The following is a 17,638-nucleotide window of genomic DNA, read 5'->3' as shown; positions in this document are numbered from 1 at the left end:
AGACCATGCGATTTTGTACAGAACAGTGTTACCACAACTGCTGTAGCTATAGTGTAGTAGAAAATGTTATGAAAATAGAGAGGAGGAACAGAAGAAGCCAACCAGCAGCAAGGAGCTGAATCACATCACTCTGACAGAAGCACTTTTTTTAAGTAAGTTTTATTTACTCAACCAATGGGTGAGGATAGAGCTAACGTGAACTCTCCTCACCGATCCAAGAAGGATACCATTCCCCAGACTGCCTGGACAGAAGAAATACCCAGAGCAGGTACAGCCATCATCACCAACTTCTGGAATCAGTCCTGTTAGAGAGGGACTAGATCTGATATCCTTAGACAGCACTGAGTAATCCTTTGTATGCCTTGTATATCCCTATGGAGAACATTAGATTAGTCACAGAACAGCTCAGTGAGAGGGCAGAGATCATAATCTGGCCCTGTTTGTGTCTCCACTCCATGCCAAGATAACAGTCAGGTCTGTAGCAATGTTGCTTATACATTTGCTAAACAAGTCATTTCTCAGTTTCCATCAGAAACCAGAGCATTTTTACATATCCTATTATAGCTGAGTAAGTCTTGCTCTACTTAACACTAGCTTTTTTGTAGTGGAAAATCTCCAAGAAACAAGCTGTTTAATAATGTTTTATCTGACTTGCACTCATTTCTAAGTAAAGTTGTCCACCTGCCTTGAAAAGACATCTGTTTCAGAGGCTGACTGCTTTCCTCCAACACCCCTTGCACAGCGCTCAGGGCTGCCATTTTTACCATCACCTCTAATTTTACCAGCCAATAATCTCCTCGGGCAACAACAGTAAAGAGCATGCTGTCAAACCTTTACTATAAGCACTGCTAATCCCTGTTACCAGCTGTAACACTCCTCAAGAAAGAAACAGTGGGCAGAACCTCAGTGCAGGTGCTGTCCTGCTGCCAGGGCTTTCCAGCTACAAACAGTGCACCAGAGCCTTATTCCACAGTGGTGGACACAGGCACAGCAGAGCCCCTCCACTCTTTCTTCCTTATGAACCAGAGGAAAGACGCTACACTTCTGAATAGGCAGCCAAAATCACAGTTTAGCCATCAATAACTTGGATAGGTTTAGGTCAGTTGCAATTGAGGTCACATGTTGAAACACCAAGATGCAAATTTTAACTGAAAGCTTCATTGCATTAGAGCTTTTTGCCTGCAAAACCAAAGTTCACTGACTCTGCCCTGCAAGGGAAACAAGTGAGTGTTAACTGCTAGTGCCAATGCAGTGGATCCTTACTGTCCCCTGGTCTGGTGCCCTCCAAGCCTTTTAGCCTTGTGGAATGGACAGTTACACTGCCGTTCAGAGGGATCTCAGCAGAGAAATGGGCTGATGGAAATCTCACGAAGCTCAAAGGGAAAAGCCAAGTCCTGCACATGGGGAGGAATAACCCCATGCGCCGGTACAGGCTGGAAAGCAGCTTGGTAGAAAAGGACCTGGGGTCCTGATAGACAAGTTGAACGTGAACCAGTAACATGCCATTGCAGCAAAGGCAGCCAACAGCCTCCTGGGCTGCACTGGGAAGAGCACTGTCAGCAGGTCAAGAGATGCAGTCCTTCGATCCTTCCCCTCCACTTGACACTGGTGAGACCATGGCTGGAGTGCTGCATCCAGTTCTGGGCTCCCCAGTACCAGGGAACACAACATACTGATGCAAGCTTGCCGAAGGGCCTCAATGAGGATTAGGGAATTGGTGTATCCAGCCTACGAGGAGAGGCTGAGAGAGCTGGGACTTTTCAGCTTTGAGAAGAGAAGGCTCAGACAGAGAGATCTTAGCAATGTGAAAATATACCTGATGGTAGGGAGTAAAGACGACAGAGACAGACTCTTCTCAGTGGTATTGAGCAACAGGACAACAGGCCATGGGCACAAAACAGATGAGATGCCATTTAAAGACAAAAAAAGCCCACATTTTTACTGTAAGGGCGTTTGAACCCCAAAACACGTTCCTCAGAGGGATTGTGGAATCTCTGCCTCTGGAGATACCCAAACCCCAAATGAACACAGCCCTGAGCAGCCTGCTGCAGCTGACCCTGCTTTGAGCAGGGGGGCTGGCTGCAGCAGGTATCTCCAGACGTGCCTTCCAACCTCAACCATTTGGTGATTCTCAGGAGTTCAGAGCTGCTCAGTTGAAGTCAGTCAGTTTCTGCTCCTCAGACCACATCCATCTTGTAGATATTTCAGAGTTTATTGCCACAGCACCCTTTCTCTGCTCAGTATTTTTAGCTCATTGTTTTGTATTTTGCCAGCTGAGAAACTGCAGTTTGTAATTTTACCTTCAGCTTCATATTTCTTCTTAAAAGTGAATACAATGTCCTGTTTATAATAATAAAATCACTAGTTGGCAGGATGACATCAAATGGAAAAAGAGAAAGCAACTGGAAAATTTAGAGCAAGCAATTTTGAGTGCCAAGTTTCACATTTGTAATAGTCCAGCGGAGGTCAACAGGCTCACTTATTATTAGACAAATGGTAAAGAAATAGATATCCTCAAGTTCTTCCATGTTAGACTATATAAACCATCTCTACTTGAACAGGTTCTAGTGCTTTCCAAAAGAGTGATGTTATAATTTTCCACAGTAACACCAACAATGGGAGACAAGCAAAAGGCAGAACTGCTTTGCAAAGAACAGCCTTTTTTCTCTCTCCAATATTTAGGTTTTTGTTTCCCACTATGATCGGACTTTCCTGGCTTTAGTTTCTGTCCCAGTTAAGCAGTAAAGGAAACAAAAAGATATGAATGAAATTAGAAACATTTGGAATGAGTCTTAGAAATAGGTTTTGGTTTCTTAAGATTCCTGGCTATACCTCCTCAAATGGCTGCCTCCTCCAGCCCCCGTCTCCTGCACCCACCTCTGAAATTTGCATTTCCTCCTCTGCCCTGACCCCTCTTCTGTTCAGGGGCTATATTTTGCCCCACACCATTGAAACACTAAGTGAAAAGCAAAGCAAACAGGGAAATGAAAATTACATGTTGAAACACTGCAAAAGACCGGAAAACGATTGAAACTTTGCACCCATCAAAATTTGTCTCTATGACACTAAGCCTCCAATGTTTCTCTAAAAGCAGAAACCAAACACTTCTCAAACTTCCAATGAAAAAATACCAATTCCAGTCAACCTGAACAATAAAATGCGAACTCAGGTCCTATCTGTATTATCACATTTAAAGTCTCTGGAAGGGAAGTTTCCTCAACCATGCTATTCTGATACTTCATGCTCTCTATAAAATACAACTGCAGTACACAATGCCAACACCTAACACTTGCCTAGTGCTTTTCATTAGAAGTTTTTGGTGCTCCTTGCAAACCAGTAAGCAGGGAATGCCTGTGAAATACTTGCCTAATTTTACAGATAAGCCCATGCAGGTAAAAAGCAGATGTCCATGGCAAAACTGTACACTAGTGGCAGAGCAAAGAGTTACATCAGCTAAAAGGTTTTAAAGCTGTCCACAAGGTTTGGATCAATTCTGCCTTAAGTAATATTAACATATTATGTAAACCTTTCTTTGTGAGCCATTACTGGAGAAATGAGAGAAAAAAAAGATCTCTTGGAAGCAATTCTGCACAGGCTATGTAGGTGAGATCACAGTTGCTATCCAAACAGACTATGCATGGCAAGAACAGGCTTCCTGTAAAACTGAAAGACTTGCAGGAAGATCAAGGAGCATATTTACAAGATGGCATGGACAAAATATCCTTCCCTCCTCTTGCCCAGCCTCAGCAGCTTGGTGAAACACATTGTCTCACTTTCATCTAAAACCACACTCACAAATGCCTCCGGTGCAGAACCTCTACCTCCGTGCTCTATACGCTGACTCACGAACAGACCCGACCACACTCAGGACACTGGTTGGCAGAACACAGAAGTTACCTTTTGAGGAGGAAAGGGTCATTTTCCATGATGAAAGGAAACAAGGAAAAGGTATCTCAGGAAGAGGAAACACCTACAAACTCTAGACTTTGCTCAGGTCTTGGATCCAAATCCCAAAAGCTTAATGCATGATACTAGAAAATATACAGCACTGTGTTAGAACTGGAGAAGATTTACTAGAGATGAAAGTATTTTAAGCCAGCCTCTGATATGTGTTCACTCAGGTGAGCAATGTATAAACTGAATTAAAGTGAGGTATTTAGAAGTGTTAACATGGCTGTTTCAGGAGAAAAGATGAGTCTATTTCCCTGTAATTTATCTTATATTGTACTCTTAAGACTACTGTACAGTAATCTGGGGAGCCTGACAGATCCACATGCAGCAAAGATGGGCACTCACAGAGGCAGGTGCTGTTGAACACCGTGAGCTCCCCTGGAAAACAAGGCACAACTCCTGTGTGCACCCAGACCAGATATCCAGGTTCAGGCGTCTTCCTCGGGATGCCGCCCTGGGCCAGGGGCTACGGCTATCTGTACAACTGCTGCTGACCACAACACACTTCCTGCTGACAATATGAAAGCTAGTATTTAATATCAAGTTAAAGCTGAGCTAACCTGGGACTTGCCAAGAACAGTCTCTCAAGGTCTCATGGGTGAGACCAGAAGAGATGGTGGCCAGGTCTCCAACTACAGGACTCTACTCAGCTATGACTCACAATACATTTACTAATAAAGACTCATCTTTCTCTGGGTAGACAAACCTCTCACTGTGAGGAAACAAAAGAGAAAACTCATCTGTATTTTACTTTCCATAACTGGAAGTCCCAGGTTATCTCCATATGTGTTTGACCATAGACTAGCTAGTCAGCAGTGTGGCAGTTGACATTAAAAGGATTAGTAAATTAAGCTCAAATAATTGTCTTAAAAACTTTGACTGTTAAATGTTTATATTTGAGAGGATCAAAAGGAAATCTACTTTGTAGTGTGCACTATGGTCAGGAAGGGGCAGAGAGGGATTTAAATAGCTTAACTGCAAAACTGTTATCACCTTGATAAGCCCCAGTGTAATAATTCAACAATAAAAGCAAGAAATGCACTTGGAATTTGTTTCCAAAACTGATTGTCTGACTGGAGACAAATCAAGCTCTTTATTTGCTTGAAAGAACTTGGTCAGAAGAAACAGAGAATGCTACTGAAATGTAGTTAAGAATATAAAAATAAGCACTTTCCAGTGACTTGAACTGCAGCATTCAGTATGTTTCTTTGAAGCTACTTGAAGCCCAGTCTGGATCTGGTATTGGAGTGTTACCACTAGTCAATCAAGAGTGTGATTCTCCCCTAAATTATTCCACTGTATGGCAAAGGAAATCCAGTAAAGCTGAAGCAGTAAGGGGGCTGCAGGCTACAGTGCAGGATTAGGTCCAAAGTAACTTCTGGAGCCTGGGTACAGATACAAATGGCTGCAGTTTATCAGCTTAACCACTAAAATTACTAATGTCCATGCCAATAACACAGATAAACTAAGACAGAGAGGAGCTTGCTACATATATGCAGGTGCTTGTACCAGTGCAGTGTCTTGAGGGTTCAGGCTCATGGGGCTGTTTCACCTCAGCAATATGCAAGAAAGCAACAAATCTGCCAACTGAGACAGGATGCTTTAGCATTAAGCAAGGCTGGGAGTAGAACACACCGTATGATTTTAATAATGCATTTATTGTTTTGCTTTCTTGCAGCTTTCTTTATTGTAAAGTGAGGTCCTAAACAAATTACTCTTCTCTTGCCTTTCAATCTTTCCTAGTAAAGACATCTCTGAAATCTGATACTTTGAAGCTTAGTAAATCCACTAGTTTTGGGTAGCCCAGCAATGTCAGAGCACCACCCAACAGACTGTGGAGTTCCTGAAAGCTGGCAGAAGCATCACTAAGTTGCAGGGATGGCTAATGTGAGATAGGTGGACATCACAGAGTTGCCAGGCTGCAGGGAGGGACTGCATTTGCCAGCTGCTAACCTGATCAAGAGAAGTCAAACTCCACTTGACACCAGCACTTCAAAACAGAAAAATGTTGAGACTAGACAGGAAAACACAGGACAGTCTCTACCTGCACTTAAGTTTCAAAGTAACAATGTCCAAGACCGTTTGATCTGCGAGGCATTCAGAAAATCTCTGCTATAAAACGACCACTAAAATACGTAATACATTCCAGACGAAAACATAAAGCTTTCAGATTAGGTGCCAAACACCAAGTTTTCAGTTTTCAATAGTTCTTTTGAGAAAAAGCCTCTTTGCCTCACTCACTCTCAAAATAACTGATCTTCTGGGTTTGCAGGTACTTTCAAAAGCAGTTTCTTTCCACGCTAGCACAGGTAATACAGTACATGTAATGAAGTCAGTGCCTTTTTAAAGTGTGATGAAAGCAAAACAAAATAGCACAAGCCTGCATCAACTTAAGGAGTGTCAGACCACGCTCTTTGTCATTACCTCAAATCTCTTCTTTTGGCCAGCTCTCCCGGTGAAATAGCCCAAGGCAGGTTCTGGGGAAGACATTCCAGGGCTTCAGGGGGAAAGTCAGAGAAATCCACACCATACTCCGTCAGGATCCCTTCTGTTTCTGGCTCAATCTCCCCGGCCTGCCCAAGACTTTTGGCCAATTGCCTGTAGAAAGAAAGAACGGCGTGCTTTTTTAAAGTGTGTAACTACTACTATCATATTGTTACTGTCCCCACAGAGAGGATTCTTTCACCCATTGACTTCTCCCTGAGTTTTGGCAGAGGACTTCAGACCACACTGTGGCTTATGTCTACTGGAGATGCGAAACACTAGCCAGACAGTACCCTAGGCTGTTTCATGCATCTCAGTTTAAGGAGACGTTTTATATTATTAGGTTTTTGCAGAGGTAAGAAAGTGTCAAATTTTAGAAAAAAATATATTCAACAGGGATAAGAAAAGCAGTGCCCTCCACACAGGCAGCTCTAGCTTTACATATAGCTGGTTCCCTTGAGATCCTCCTTCCTCTCCGCACCACTGAAAAAAGTGACTCACCCCTACTATCTGAAATGGAGGGCAGATTCCCACCAGATTCCAGACAGCTCCCAGGGAGCTCAGCACACTGCTCTCCATCCCCAAGGATATGCATCTCTGCCTGGGCAAACTTGTAAGAACAGAGGTGTGAAGAACCCTTTCTGCCTTCCTTGCAGGAGTCACAGACACAGACAGGCCCACAGATCATCTTTCCAACCAATTTCCAGGTTCTTTCTAGGACACAAACATTCCCAGTAGTTTGTTCCTCCTCTCCTAGCTAAGCAGAAGCCTCTGAACCAGGAGCTAACTGGAGAGGAGCCAACGATCTAGAGGCAAGCCACAGACAGGCAGAACTGTCCCCGCATGCTAACAGTCTTCGATGAAGTATTCTGCACATGTGCGGATAAGGCTGCTGCTCTATTATGCTTAGAGAAAGTTTCCATCTGCTCCAGTGCAAACCCCAGTACACGTTTGTCTGAGCTCTGGTGTCTGAAAAGCATTCAGCTCTGGACATGGTGTGCAAATCGGGACTCCAAAGAAGTGGGATATTTATTCCCTCCCCAGCTGGTTACAAATACCGCATGAGAACCTATGTCCCATGGTGGCTCCCCTTGTCCCCCTTCTCACCCCCAGATTGCTCTACAGTACACAGAGGTAAATTATTTTTTATTTTTTAATATACTGCCATTAGGGCGAATGGCACATTACAGCCAATAGAGATAATGCTCCTGGCCCAAGAAAATTACAACTGAAATTAAGGCAAATCCATCAAAATATGACACAAAAGAGAGGGGTAATAACACAGTGCAAAAACAGGCACTCTAATAAGTGTTTTTCCACTGCATAAAATACACAATCATTATATTGATCCTTCTGCTTTAATTCCAGTGAGTGAGAACGGGCACTAATTACTTTCCTAAATTGGGGCCAAAACAGTGCAGTTGTCATTTGGACCAGCAAGATGCTCTCAGAGCTTCAAATGTGTCATAAACCCACAAAACAAACCCCAACCATGCAGCACAAGCAAGCCCATCTTCTTTATGGAAGCAAAGCTATCTCTCTTCACAACGGGAAGGGCTGTGTAATAAACCTGTCACATTGTGTAATATGCTGGAAAGGATTGTGCGCTTCGTGGCGTGGTAAATTGTAGAGTTCACATTGCCTAGCTTTAAAATAAAAATGAAAACAAGGATAAAAGATATTTCCCTCCATTGTTTCAATTTTATGTACAAACTGTATGGCAGAAATACGTGTGCGTTTGGCATCGAGGCTGAGCTCTCTGTTCCTGCAGCTGGGTCCCAGTCTGATCCTTATTTTAATGTAAATAAATGAGGCATCGGTTTTATCTCCCTCTCTCTCAGCAGTAACAGTAAAGCAGAGAAATCACCACTTCATTTCCAACGTCTAGTGCGGAGCTGGGAGATTAAGCAAGAATGAGCCCACAGGTCCGCAGGCCCACCAGCACCACCAAGGATGGATTGGAGAGAAGACAAGGAAAAAAAAAAAAAAAAAGAGGAAAAGAGAGGACATGTCACCCTACCAAACAGAAATGGCAAGGGCTTGAGTCTTAGGTGCCCCTTCTCTTGGAAGGGCAGGGTTGGGAAGTGCACCAGGAGGGCAGCTGGACATCTGCACGACAAGTCATGGAAAGCACCTCTGAATGCCAGAGTGCTTTCCAGCTCAGTCTTGAAACCCATGTTCTCTTGATCCGTTTACTGAAATTAGATTATGAGCCATAAGGGGTTTACCCAGAGGTTTGATATAGGACTAATATTTTTTTAATAGTAATTAACATTTGATTTACAGTGTTCCAGGGAACATTTCCCAAGTACCTTGAAATAAAAAGTGTACAACTGACTTTAATTGGGGCCATGTTACAGTCACGCAGACGCGATGACTTGCATCAGAGCAAAATCTGACAGGACAGCATGTGATCAAAGGTAACGCATATAGGATCACCAATGGCCCCGGAGTAACAGCCAGGCTGTAAAAGCACTCACAGGGCTCCGCAGCCACTGAGGGTAGCAAGAATAGTTCAAGAGGCTTATAAACAACAACAGGCACAGGGCCCAGCGGCAGTCATACGTTCACTCCCAGGGAGTCACAGTATCCGCGACATCCCAGGCTTGCATGTATCTCAGGGTTTTTTTTAAAATGTTAAAAGTAAAAAAAAGAATTATAATGCTTACAGACGTAAACACTTCTTTTCTGTGACGCTGATGGGGGAGAATTACCTTGAATTCTTTGAATACCCTTAGCCTGTTGTCAGGCACGGTGGCAGCGTGCACTGAGAGGAACATGCCGTGGTAGGGGCACCGGGCAGGACACAGCTCAGGGTATTCCTCCAAATCAGCCATAGCTGCAAGCACACCAAACTGCTCCGAGTGCCCACTCACCAGAGCTTTTGCTCCCATGAGTGTGCACCCAGGGAAGAGCCACACTCCTGCTGCCATCTTCTCCTTCATGGTGACCCTGATTGCATCTATTCGGCCACCCAGTTCTATAAACATCTAAGCTCTCTCCACTCCCCAGACTCAGCTTAAACAGGCCAGCATGTTCAAAGGTTACACGATAAGAACTCTCCAAAAAGACAAAGCATAATTACATAAGGCTTGCTTCCTTTGGAAAGCCAGGCAGGCTCCCAAATGGGAGTGAATAAATTCCATGGGGACTTAACAACCTTACTCAGTCTCTCCTGGAGCAGACTTGTCCACAGCCATCCTACATGGAGGGTTTCTTTCAGCAACAGAACATCCTACACATCAATAAGCCACCATTCCTAGAGGAAACTTGTACAAGAGCAGGAGAGGGCACAGCAGGAAAGGCTGTCAGGCTGCTCCCACTGCACTGGGGCTGGAGCTCACAGGCAGAGCTGCACAGGTTTGATAAAGCCCAAAGGTCCCAGTGGAGATGGCAAGATGAATTCGAAACTTAGAATAAAATGCCAGAAAAGAAAGGAATTTAAGCCATTTGGATGGCTTTGGAAAGAGCATCAAGCGAAAGAACATCCTGCAACATTTCATTTTATTGCAAATGCCATGACAAATCTTTTCACCCTGACAGACCAATATCTAAGGCCCTGAGCTAGAATAGCCACAAGCCCCATGTGACACAGACGGATCAGTGATTTAACATTTTACTATTACTTTTTTTCTTTTTAATAGTCTCATCCATCATCATATGTGGGGGCAAAAAGATTCCACCTTAAACATCTCCAAAAGCGCAGAGATGTCTGGACTAATACTCTGAACAGCCCTGGACTCCAACACTGAGCAAAGGTCCCCAGAAAATAACTGTACATGGCAGTACTTGTAATATTTATCTGGAAAAGGAGACTATTTTAGAGCTATTTTGTTGTGCCTGCTACCTGAAGTAGGTGCAGTTAAATGGCATTTCACTGCCAGGGTAACATCACCTCACATGCAGGAGGGAGCACAGCAACACACACTCAGGGCATCACCAGCAGGACATGGAGCCATTAGTTCCTGCTCCTTCCCAGCACAAGCGGGGTGACAGGGTGGCCTTCAGAGGGGACAGTGTCTCACTGGTCACCACCAGGTGGCAATCACGACACAGAAACGCACCCCCCCTCCCCAAGGGGACCTCCAGGAACTGTCAGGTAGCTCCTGTGCAGGTGACCACCCTGGGTGGCCAGTGCAAGCGGCAAACTCATGGCCAGGGCATCCCACTGCTCCAGGCACACGTGGTTGCTGTGAAGACCAGACTGTACCATTAACTGTGCTTGGAAACCCGGCACTGAACTTCCCAAGGGAAAAGGAAAGCTAAGGAAGGTGCATGGCTAGCCTGGGGGAGTTCAGGTGCAGGATGCTGTGTACCTGGAAACACCCAAGGCATCCAGGGGAAATGACTGCCCACTATGGAGCAAGTTTCCCTTGTCGTTCTTCCAGCAGACTTAGATGGTGCAGAGTGATGACCTACAGGCTCTTTAGTCCAGACACCTTCAAAATCATGGTGGTGCTGCCAAAGGGGTATCATGAAGTCTGTGGGCAGAAGTAATGGGTGCACAAGACAGTTCAAAAAACCAAGCATGCAATGAATGAGCTGCAGACCACCTGCCCTTCTCTCCTTCAGGTGGTGGGCCATGACTGGCAATACAGCTTATAAACCAGCCTAAAAGCAAACGGGAGTTTTGGGGGCCTTTAAGAGGTTTCCTTGTCTTTCAGTGTTTAAACAAGCATGTATTTATAGTAAAAAACAAAATGGGTCACTGGGGTTTTATGGTCCCATCTCCACAAGGCACTAACTGAAGCACAACAGAGTCCCAGAGGAAATGGCTATGTATGGAGACAATCATGGATGTTTTCTTTCCTGACAACACCCTTTACATCTTGGAAACTACCAAAACAGCCAGATGAGAGAATATACAATGCTGTCAGAAGCACAGATTAAAGACACAGATATTAGCCAATGAAAAAAAAAAAAAGACATTAGCCCATCTTCCTAATTTCTCCATTTCTGCTGAAAATGGGGTTGTTCATGACAACAAGCCAAGCAGTACAATCACCCTCCGGTCTTTTCTCTGTTGGAATCAAAGACTACAAAGAAAATCTCTGCCAATAAGAAAGTTAGTCACAGTGAAGTTCACAGCACAGCCAGCCCCTAGTTAAGTGGGGCTCAGAGGGAGGCCACTTCAGTTCATGCCCTGCAGTTTAGCTAGGAGATAGAGTGACTTAACAGCTCATGTGGCTCTCGAGGAGTACATGTGAAACTTGCTACTACTGGGCACACAAAGCAGCTACAACTGATAACAAAGCTAAACTCAGGGAAACGGGGACCTCAGTTTAGTTTCTTTTAGCTCTAGGGCTGATAGATCTGTGCCAACATACCTACTCTCAACAACATTTAAAAAAAGTTTTATGTAAGTTTTAGGCTTTACCAGGAGTTTGAGCTGAGGACTCCAAAAACCACGGTGCATGCTGACACAGTATGTGAGCTCTGCTACCCCATCAGAACAGCTTTGCAAGGGGAAAAGAAAAATTGGGCTTTATGCCCAACTCCTATTACCAAACATGCTCCAGATTACATCCAGATCCCCATCACCTGTAAAATTTGACCACAACATTACCACAGGTCAGAGTTACCTACTCTGGGTCACCAACTAAACCAGGACTACTCAGTTTTTCCCAAGATAACTGAAAGGATTTATCAATGTCCACCATTTCTTACTGAGACCCATTCAACAGGAAACAGCATGGTCACTCCAGGTGGGAGCTTGGCACACTGCAGCTGTTCCCAAGAAAAGACTGAAAATGCTGAAAACTACAGGGTCTTCCTTGTGAAGGAACTTGTAGTCTGGATCCAGCCCAGTACAGGTCATTTGTGTAGCCCTGGCTTAAAATCTCCTCCTTCACGGCAGTGCCTGCAATTCGAACTCCAGAAACACAGAGTGCAATACCCTTCTCATCTACTTCAGAAATCAATGAATCTTCTCTTGATTCTAGTAGCCTTCCTCGAAGCAATGCAAATTAAACCCACAAAAATCTGTGACTTCTTTCTACTTCTTATCTGTAAATGCTTAAAAACCAAAGATGAGCCTCACAGCTACTGATCTTCCTCTGGCAGAGGTGAAATGCCTACACATTGGGTACTACTCCTACACAAAGGAAGGAAAGATTGAAAGGCTGCCAGCACCCACAGTGCTTGTGCTGGTCAGGCTAAGTACCTGTGTGTGTTCCCTCCAGACTGCAAGCTCTTCTGAGCAAAGACCATACGCTCATTAATACTGTGATGTGCCAGCACACTGAAGCAAGCACCAGAAGAAACTAACATTATGTAGCCATGAGATTAACTGGTGACAAGCTGTCCTTAACCTCATCACAGTTTATCCACCAAATACCAGAGGGATACAAGACAAGCATCTTGTTAACAGATTCCTGTCTCTACTGCATGTATCAAATTAAGTGAAATGAAGAATTCCAACTAGAAATCTCAGCCATCTCCACTTCCAATGGTAGCCACATACCCTGTTGCAAAGTTGCTGTCTTCTTTCCAGTCCACTATGCGACAGATGAAGAGCATGTTTGAATAGTCCTCAGGCCTCGTCACAAAGTCTGGAGGGCAATCAGCCAAGGACACATAAACCCTGGGCACTCTGTGGTCCACAGGTGAGAACATGGCACACCTCTTGTAGAGTTCACTGTTCTTGTCTGCCAGAAGCTTGATGAAGCCTGTAGCTGCTCGGGAATGCTTCTTTTCCAAAATATAGACCACCTGGAAGAGGCAAAGGTTTGCACAGTTAATGCCTTCAGAGAAACCTATATTCTTTAACAGGGATACACAGAGGCTTAGCAGAATTATCTGGAAAAATCACAAGGCCTGTATCATGTTTTCCCTGTGTGTGTGTATGTGCATTTTTTAACTGAGTACCTATTTACAATGTATTTTCCTTGCCATCTTGCTCATGGCTATAGAAGAGGAAAGTGCCTTCCAAGTGCTAGCTCTCTACAGCAATTTTCTTGATTACAGAACAAAACCAGACAAGAAGCAGATGCTTCCAAATGCAGGGAATTAGCCACAACATACAAGCAACTCCTGTAATATCTTTCATTTGTATCCTCGGCCTGTGATTTCGGCATTTAGCACAGAACAAGCCAGTCCAAAAACAGTGCCGCTGGCAGATCCAATGCTAACCACAGGAAAGGATGTGCTGTGGGGAATTTGGCAGTTGTCTCCTCCTCTCTGTGCCTTCTGAAGTTAGGGGGTATTTTACCTTTATACAAGACAGCTTTGAAAAGAGTAATAAATTACAGTATCACTAAATAATTGTTCCAGAGGGGTGTTCATCCAGGCTATATTTTTGTAGCCCATAATAAATCACCGGGTAACAGAAATATTATAGCTGACTTCCTAAGCTTATACAGAAGAGTCCTTCCAGAAGGTTTCAGGAGCTGCACCTCTGTGCAATTCTGAGCACTAGAACTGTCATGCTGGATGAGACCAGAGGGCAGCCCAGCCCACCACGGGGACCAGAATCAGAGGCTGCAAGGGAAAGCACAAGGCATGAAAGTGACCTGATCCAGCAGTCCTCTTCTTGTCTCTTAGCATTCAGAGCCTGACTCAAATCTTGAACCAACAGCACTAGCAGCCTTTCCAAAGTCTCTAAAAATTAATTCTGACAACTTTGGATATCCTGACACTCATATTAGTATCCAATCCTTTTCCTGGATCTTTCTAAGTAATTCTGCACAACAAACAAAGGGAATTTAAACTAGGATAATTGGTAAAAATAACAAGACACTTGATTTTTATCAGATTGGACAATTACTCTTTTTGAAACGGGGAATGAGATTCAAAGATCAACAGACAAAGACTACAGGGCGGCCAGGGCTGGTCTCCTTCAGCCTGCGGGAGTGCACGCATGCTCACTTGTCCCTCCATGGAGTTACCTTGGCTGTCCTTTGAAGAAACTTATCTGGGAGGAGTCTGAGATCATTCACCTTAGGTCCATCATCTTGCTTTGTTTTGTGCACACCAGGGATCCCAACAGCCTTTGCTGCATCAAAAAAACACAACAGTTACTGTAGCAATTCCCATGACAAATTCGTGTGGGGCCTTTGCTGTGCACTACAATACAAGGTGCATGTAGTAGACTTATTTAAAAGGAAAAAGATCTCTCAAGTGTTAGAATAGCCAAGCATGAGGCAATTACTTCTCCAGACTACCACAGAGAAAAGATATATGTCCACTTACCATATAGATCTGCTGAAAACCAACAAAAATCAAAATAAATCCCAACTTTACAAGTAGAACCATACCAGCCATAATAAACTAAATGGTGGAAAACACATTCTGTTTATTAAATACTAAGAACTACATGAATTTCCTGGTATTTGTTAGTTGAAGTCATTAACTTCATTAACTGAAGTAGTCCTTCAAGTACATACATTTAATATTTAATTTCCTTTAAAAATACTATGCAGGGTTATAAAATGCATGTTTATCTTTGAAACTGAAACCGTATCTACTAAGCTGACACTCTTTCACTGTGGATCAGGATTATGAAAAGGTTTCATGAAAGTAATCGGTATATATGACAAATAGCTCCCTCCCCCTGGAATCTCTTGACCAGATGCCAATAATCTTTAAATCAACTAATTTCTAGTTTGCAGTTTTCAAATATTCAAGTGTCTGAGTTTGGAAGTATCTGCTACAGGTGGCTGGCACACCGAATGCATTCAGCATTTACAAACTTCCAAAGCAATTTTTGCCATGGAGAAGGCTGGGACCAGTCTCTTCTTGAGCCGCTTCCCTGCTGCGGGCCAGTGGTTACTGGTCTGACAGCATTTTTTGGATGGGAACATCCACATACTCGTCTGGAGGGCTCGTGGAAGATGGCTGCCTTTTTCTACTTGTATGGCAATCGCATCCATCTCAAGCACAGGTGCTAAAATCAGGCCTTGAGTGTTCAAAAGAAGTTTTGCTTTCTTAAAGAGAGACCGTGACACCAACCAAGTTTCAAGGGATGTGGCTGTCACTGTTTCCCTTAGAAGACATGAGATAAAGCAGCATTTCGCTGAAGACCATGCTAGAGCAGGGCCGCAGCGCTCGCGAATGCAAGAAAGACGCAAGGAGGGCAGCGGTGATGCACAGACCCTGGCCCCCAGATGACACCCATCTGCCCCGCAGGGACCCTTGATGGAGGCTGCTGGTGACATGACAGATGAAGGGGGCTGGGCTGCGGGAGGGGCGGCTGCAGCTGCCGGCAGTGCCAAGCAGTGCCAGGGCACTGGGGACTGACACTCGGGGGGAGCCGGGGGGGCAGCGGGGGGGCAGCAGCTTGCCCCGAGGGGAACGGCTGTGCACCACCATCACAAGGGCACGTTCACAGATGGTCCTGCTGCTGCAGACGGCCTGGGTTGCCTTCGGGCAACGTCATCCCAGCAGTCGTTTGACAATGACAGCTACCGCTCTAATGACAAACGCTGGTTCTCATATGCCACTAATTATCCCCAGCTTTGCCTTCTGATACAAAGCTCTTCAGACTTCGCCTCTCCCCAGAGACCATCTTTTTCAGAAGAATCTAAGTGACTTTTATTTTATCTTTACCGACTTGCTAGCGAGGCCAAGAGGAGGATGGACAGATATTCAGGGGTTTAAATAAAACTCTACTTTCCTAAAAAAAGCAGTAGTAGCAGCAGCAAACCCATTTCTCTTTTACTTCTCCTACTGAAATGGAGTCAGATTTGCCACAGCCAAGGTTACTAAGGGATAAAACCACCCAGAGTTTCATGGTGACAAACAAGTTGGGGGAAAAAACTGCTCAGATAATTATAAACAGTTTAAAAAGTGGGGATATCCAATTTACCTCATTTGCTTACCTCCTCCAAGATCTTTGCTACCTGAAGGTCATACCAGGCAACCGGTTAGTAAAGAATAAAAGCAAGAGGCCATTTTGTTTTCTCATAAATTTTCAAGCCATCAGTTAATAGTCATAAGTTTACCGTGTGCCAACCATAAAGACAGCTAGGACAAAGAACAGGATGATCTGGAACAAAGAAACCCTAGCAAAGCCAGAGGGCAAGGGAGGTTGGTGGCCTTCCAAAGGCCATGCCTTCAGGCACACCTGCCACTAGCCCAGGGCTTTACTGGAGTAAACTTCTCCCCACAGAACAGCACATACTAGTTGGAAGAGAAACTAGATCTAAACATGTTTGGGGAAAAAAGAGCGAGCTGCATTTGCTGCTTTCCCAGCATAGCAGAACAGCAGCAGCAACTCGAGGTCCAGCAGGCAAGAATGAGAACAGCACCAGGAGCCATGTGAGGAACATGCCCTTGTTAGCGCTGCCTTCTTTCCACTTATCCTTCCAACTCCCAGTTCTCCAAGCAGTTGCTTGGATTTTTTCACTGAAACAGCTTTCCCTGAAAAAAAAAGGAGCCAGCAGTGACATCTTGAGAGATATCACACACACATGCAAAAGCACAGAAGTACCAGGACGAAGCTGTCAAAGGGAGCATGGCAAATTGGTGACCAGAGCTCCCTTTGCCTGGGATGAAGAACATGCAGGGCTAGGGCACTGCCCCCTGTCCTGCTGAAGCTGAGCCCCACGTGAACCCAGTACAGATACCAGAAAGCTTCTAAATTCTCACTGTGGCACGTGGTAGAACTTCCCTTTTCCCTTCACAGCCAACATTAAGCAGGTGGCCTTTGGCTGGCTGGAGAATCATCATCTTCTTCAGGGGTGTCTCCAGTTCCAGCATCCCTACCAAAAAATCCTGGGATTATTAGAGACCCAAGCAGACAGAGCCTGGGATTATTAGAGACCCAAGCAGACAGAGCCTGGGATCTACAACTATACCAGCAATAGAAAGAAAGAAAGCAGCAAATCCCAGCCATCTACTTAATTCCTACCCATCTTTCCTAATCAACTTCAGTATCTAAAAGGTCATCGCATACATTTGCTAATGGGGAATGCTCCTGAAACAAGGCCCAGGGAAGACGACACACAAGGAACTCTACTCCTGGGGCCAAGAGAAGTGGACTTCTCTATAGCTTGCAGTTGCTGCTTTTGAAGTCAAAATTCTGTCAGTACCAGGGCTACATCTAACACTCGGGAGCCTACCACAGCAAAGCACCAGCAATGAGAGCTCCCTGTGACAAACCCGCTGCTCAGAAAGGACAGCTACCCAGATCCAGTGCCCACCTGACTCAATTCTCAAATTACTGCACAGAAATCTCAGTCTCAACAGCAATAATCAGCCACAA

General features: G+C 44.6%; 1 protein-coding gene across 2 annotated transcripts in view; it reads right to left on the bottom strand.

Annotated features, from left to right (window-relative positions):
* The window catches only part of DIS3L2 (DIS3 like 3'-5' exoribonuclease 2), a 195,498-nt gene that overhangs the window by 107,404 nt on the left and 70,456 nt on the right, over nucleotides 1-17,638 (bottom strand). For both annotated transcript variants that reach the window (XM_055723535.1, XM_055723536.1), the window contains 3 exons: nucleotides 14,322-14,428; nucleotides 12,899-13,146; nucleotides 6,376-6,549 (listed from right to left, as the gene is read on the bottom strand). In XM_055723535.1, coding sequence (XP_055579510.1) covers nucleotides 6,376-6,549; nucleotides 12,899-13,146; nucleotides 14,322-14,428 — 529 coding nt within the window. The remainder of the gene's footprint in view (nucleotides 1-6,375; nucleotides 6,550-12,898; nucleotides 13,147-14,321; nucleotides 14,429-17,638) is intronic.

This window comes from Falco cherrug, chromosome 11 (genome assembly GCF_023634085.1).
Source record: "Falco cherrug isolate bFalChe1 chromosome 11, bFalChe1.pri, whole genome shotgun sequence".
Lineage (NCBI taxonomy): Eukaryota > Metazoa > Chordata > Aves > Falconiformes > Falconidae > Falco > Falco cherrug.
Note: the sequence above shows the minus strand (reverse complement) of the source record. Positions and strands in the feature narration are given on the sequence as shown.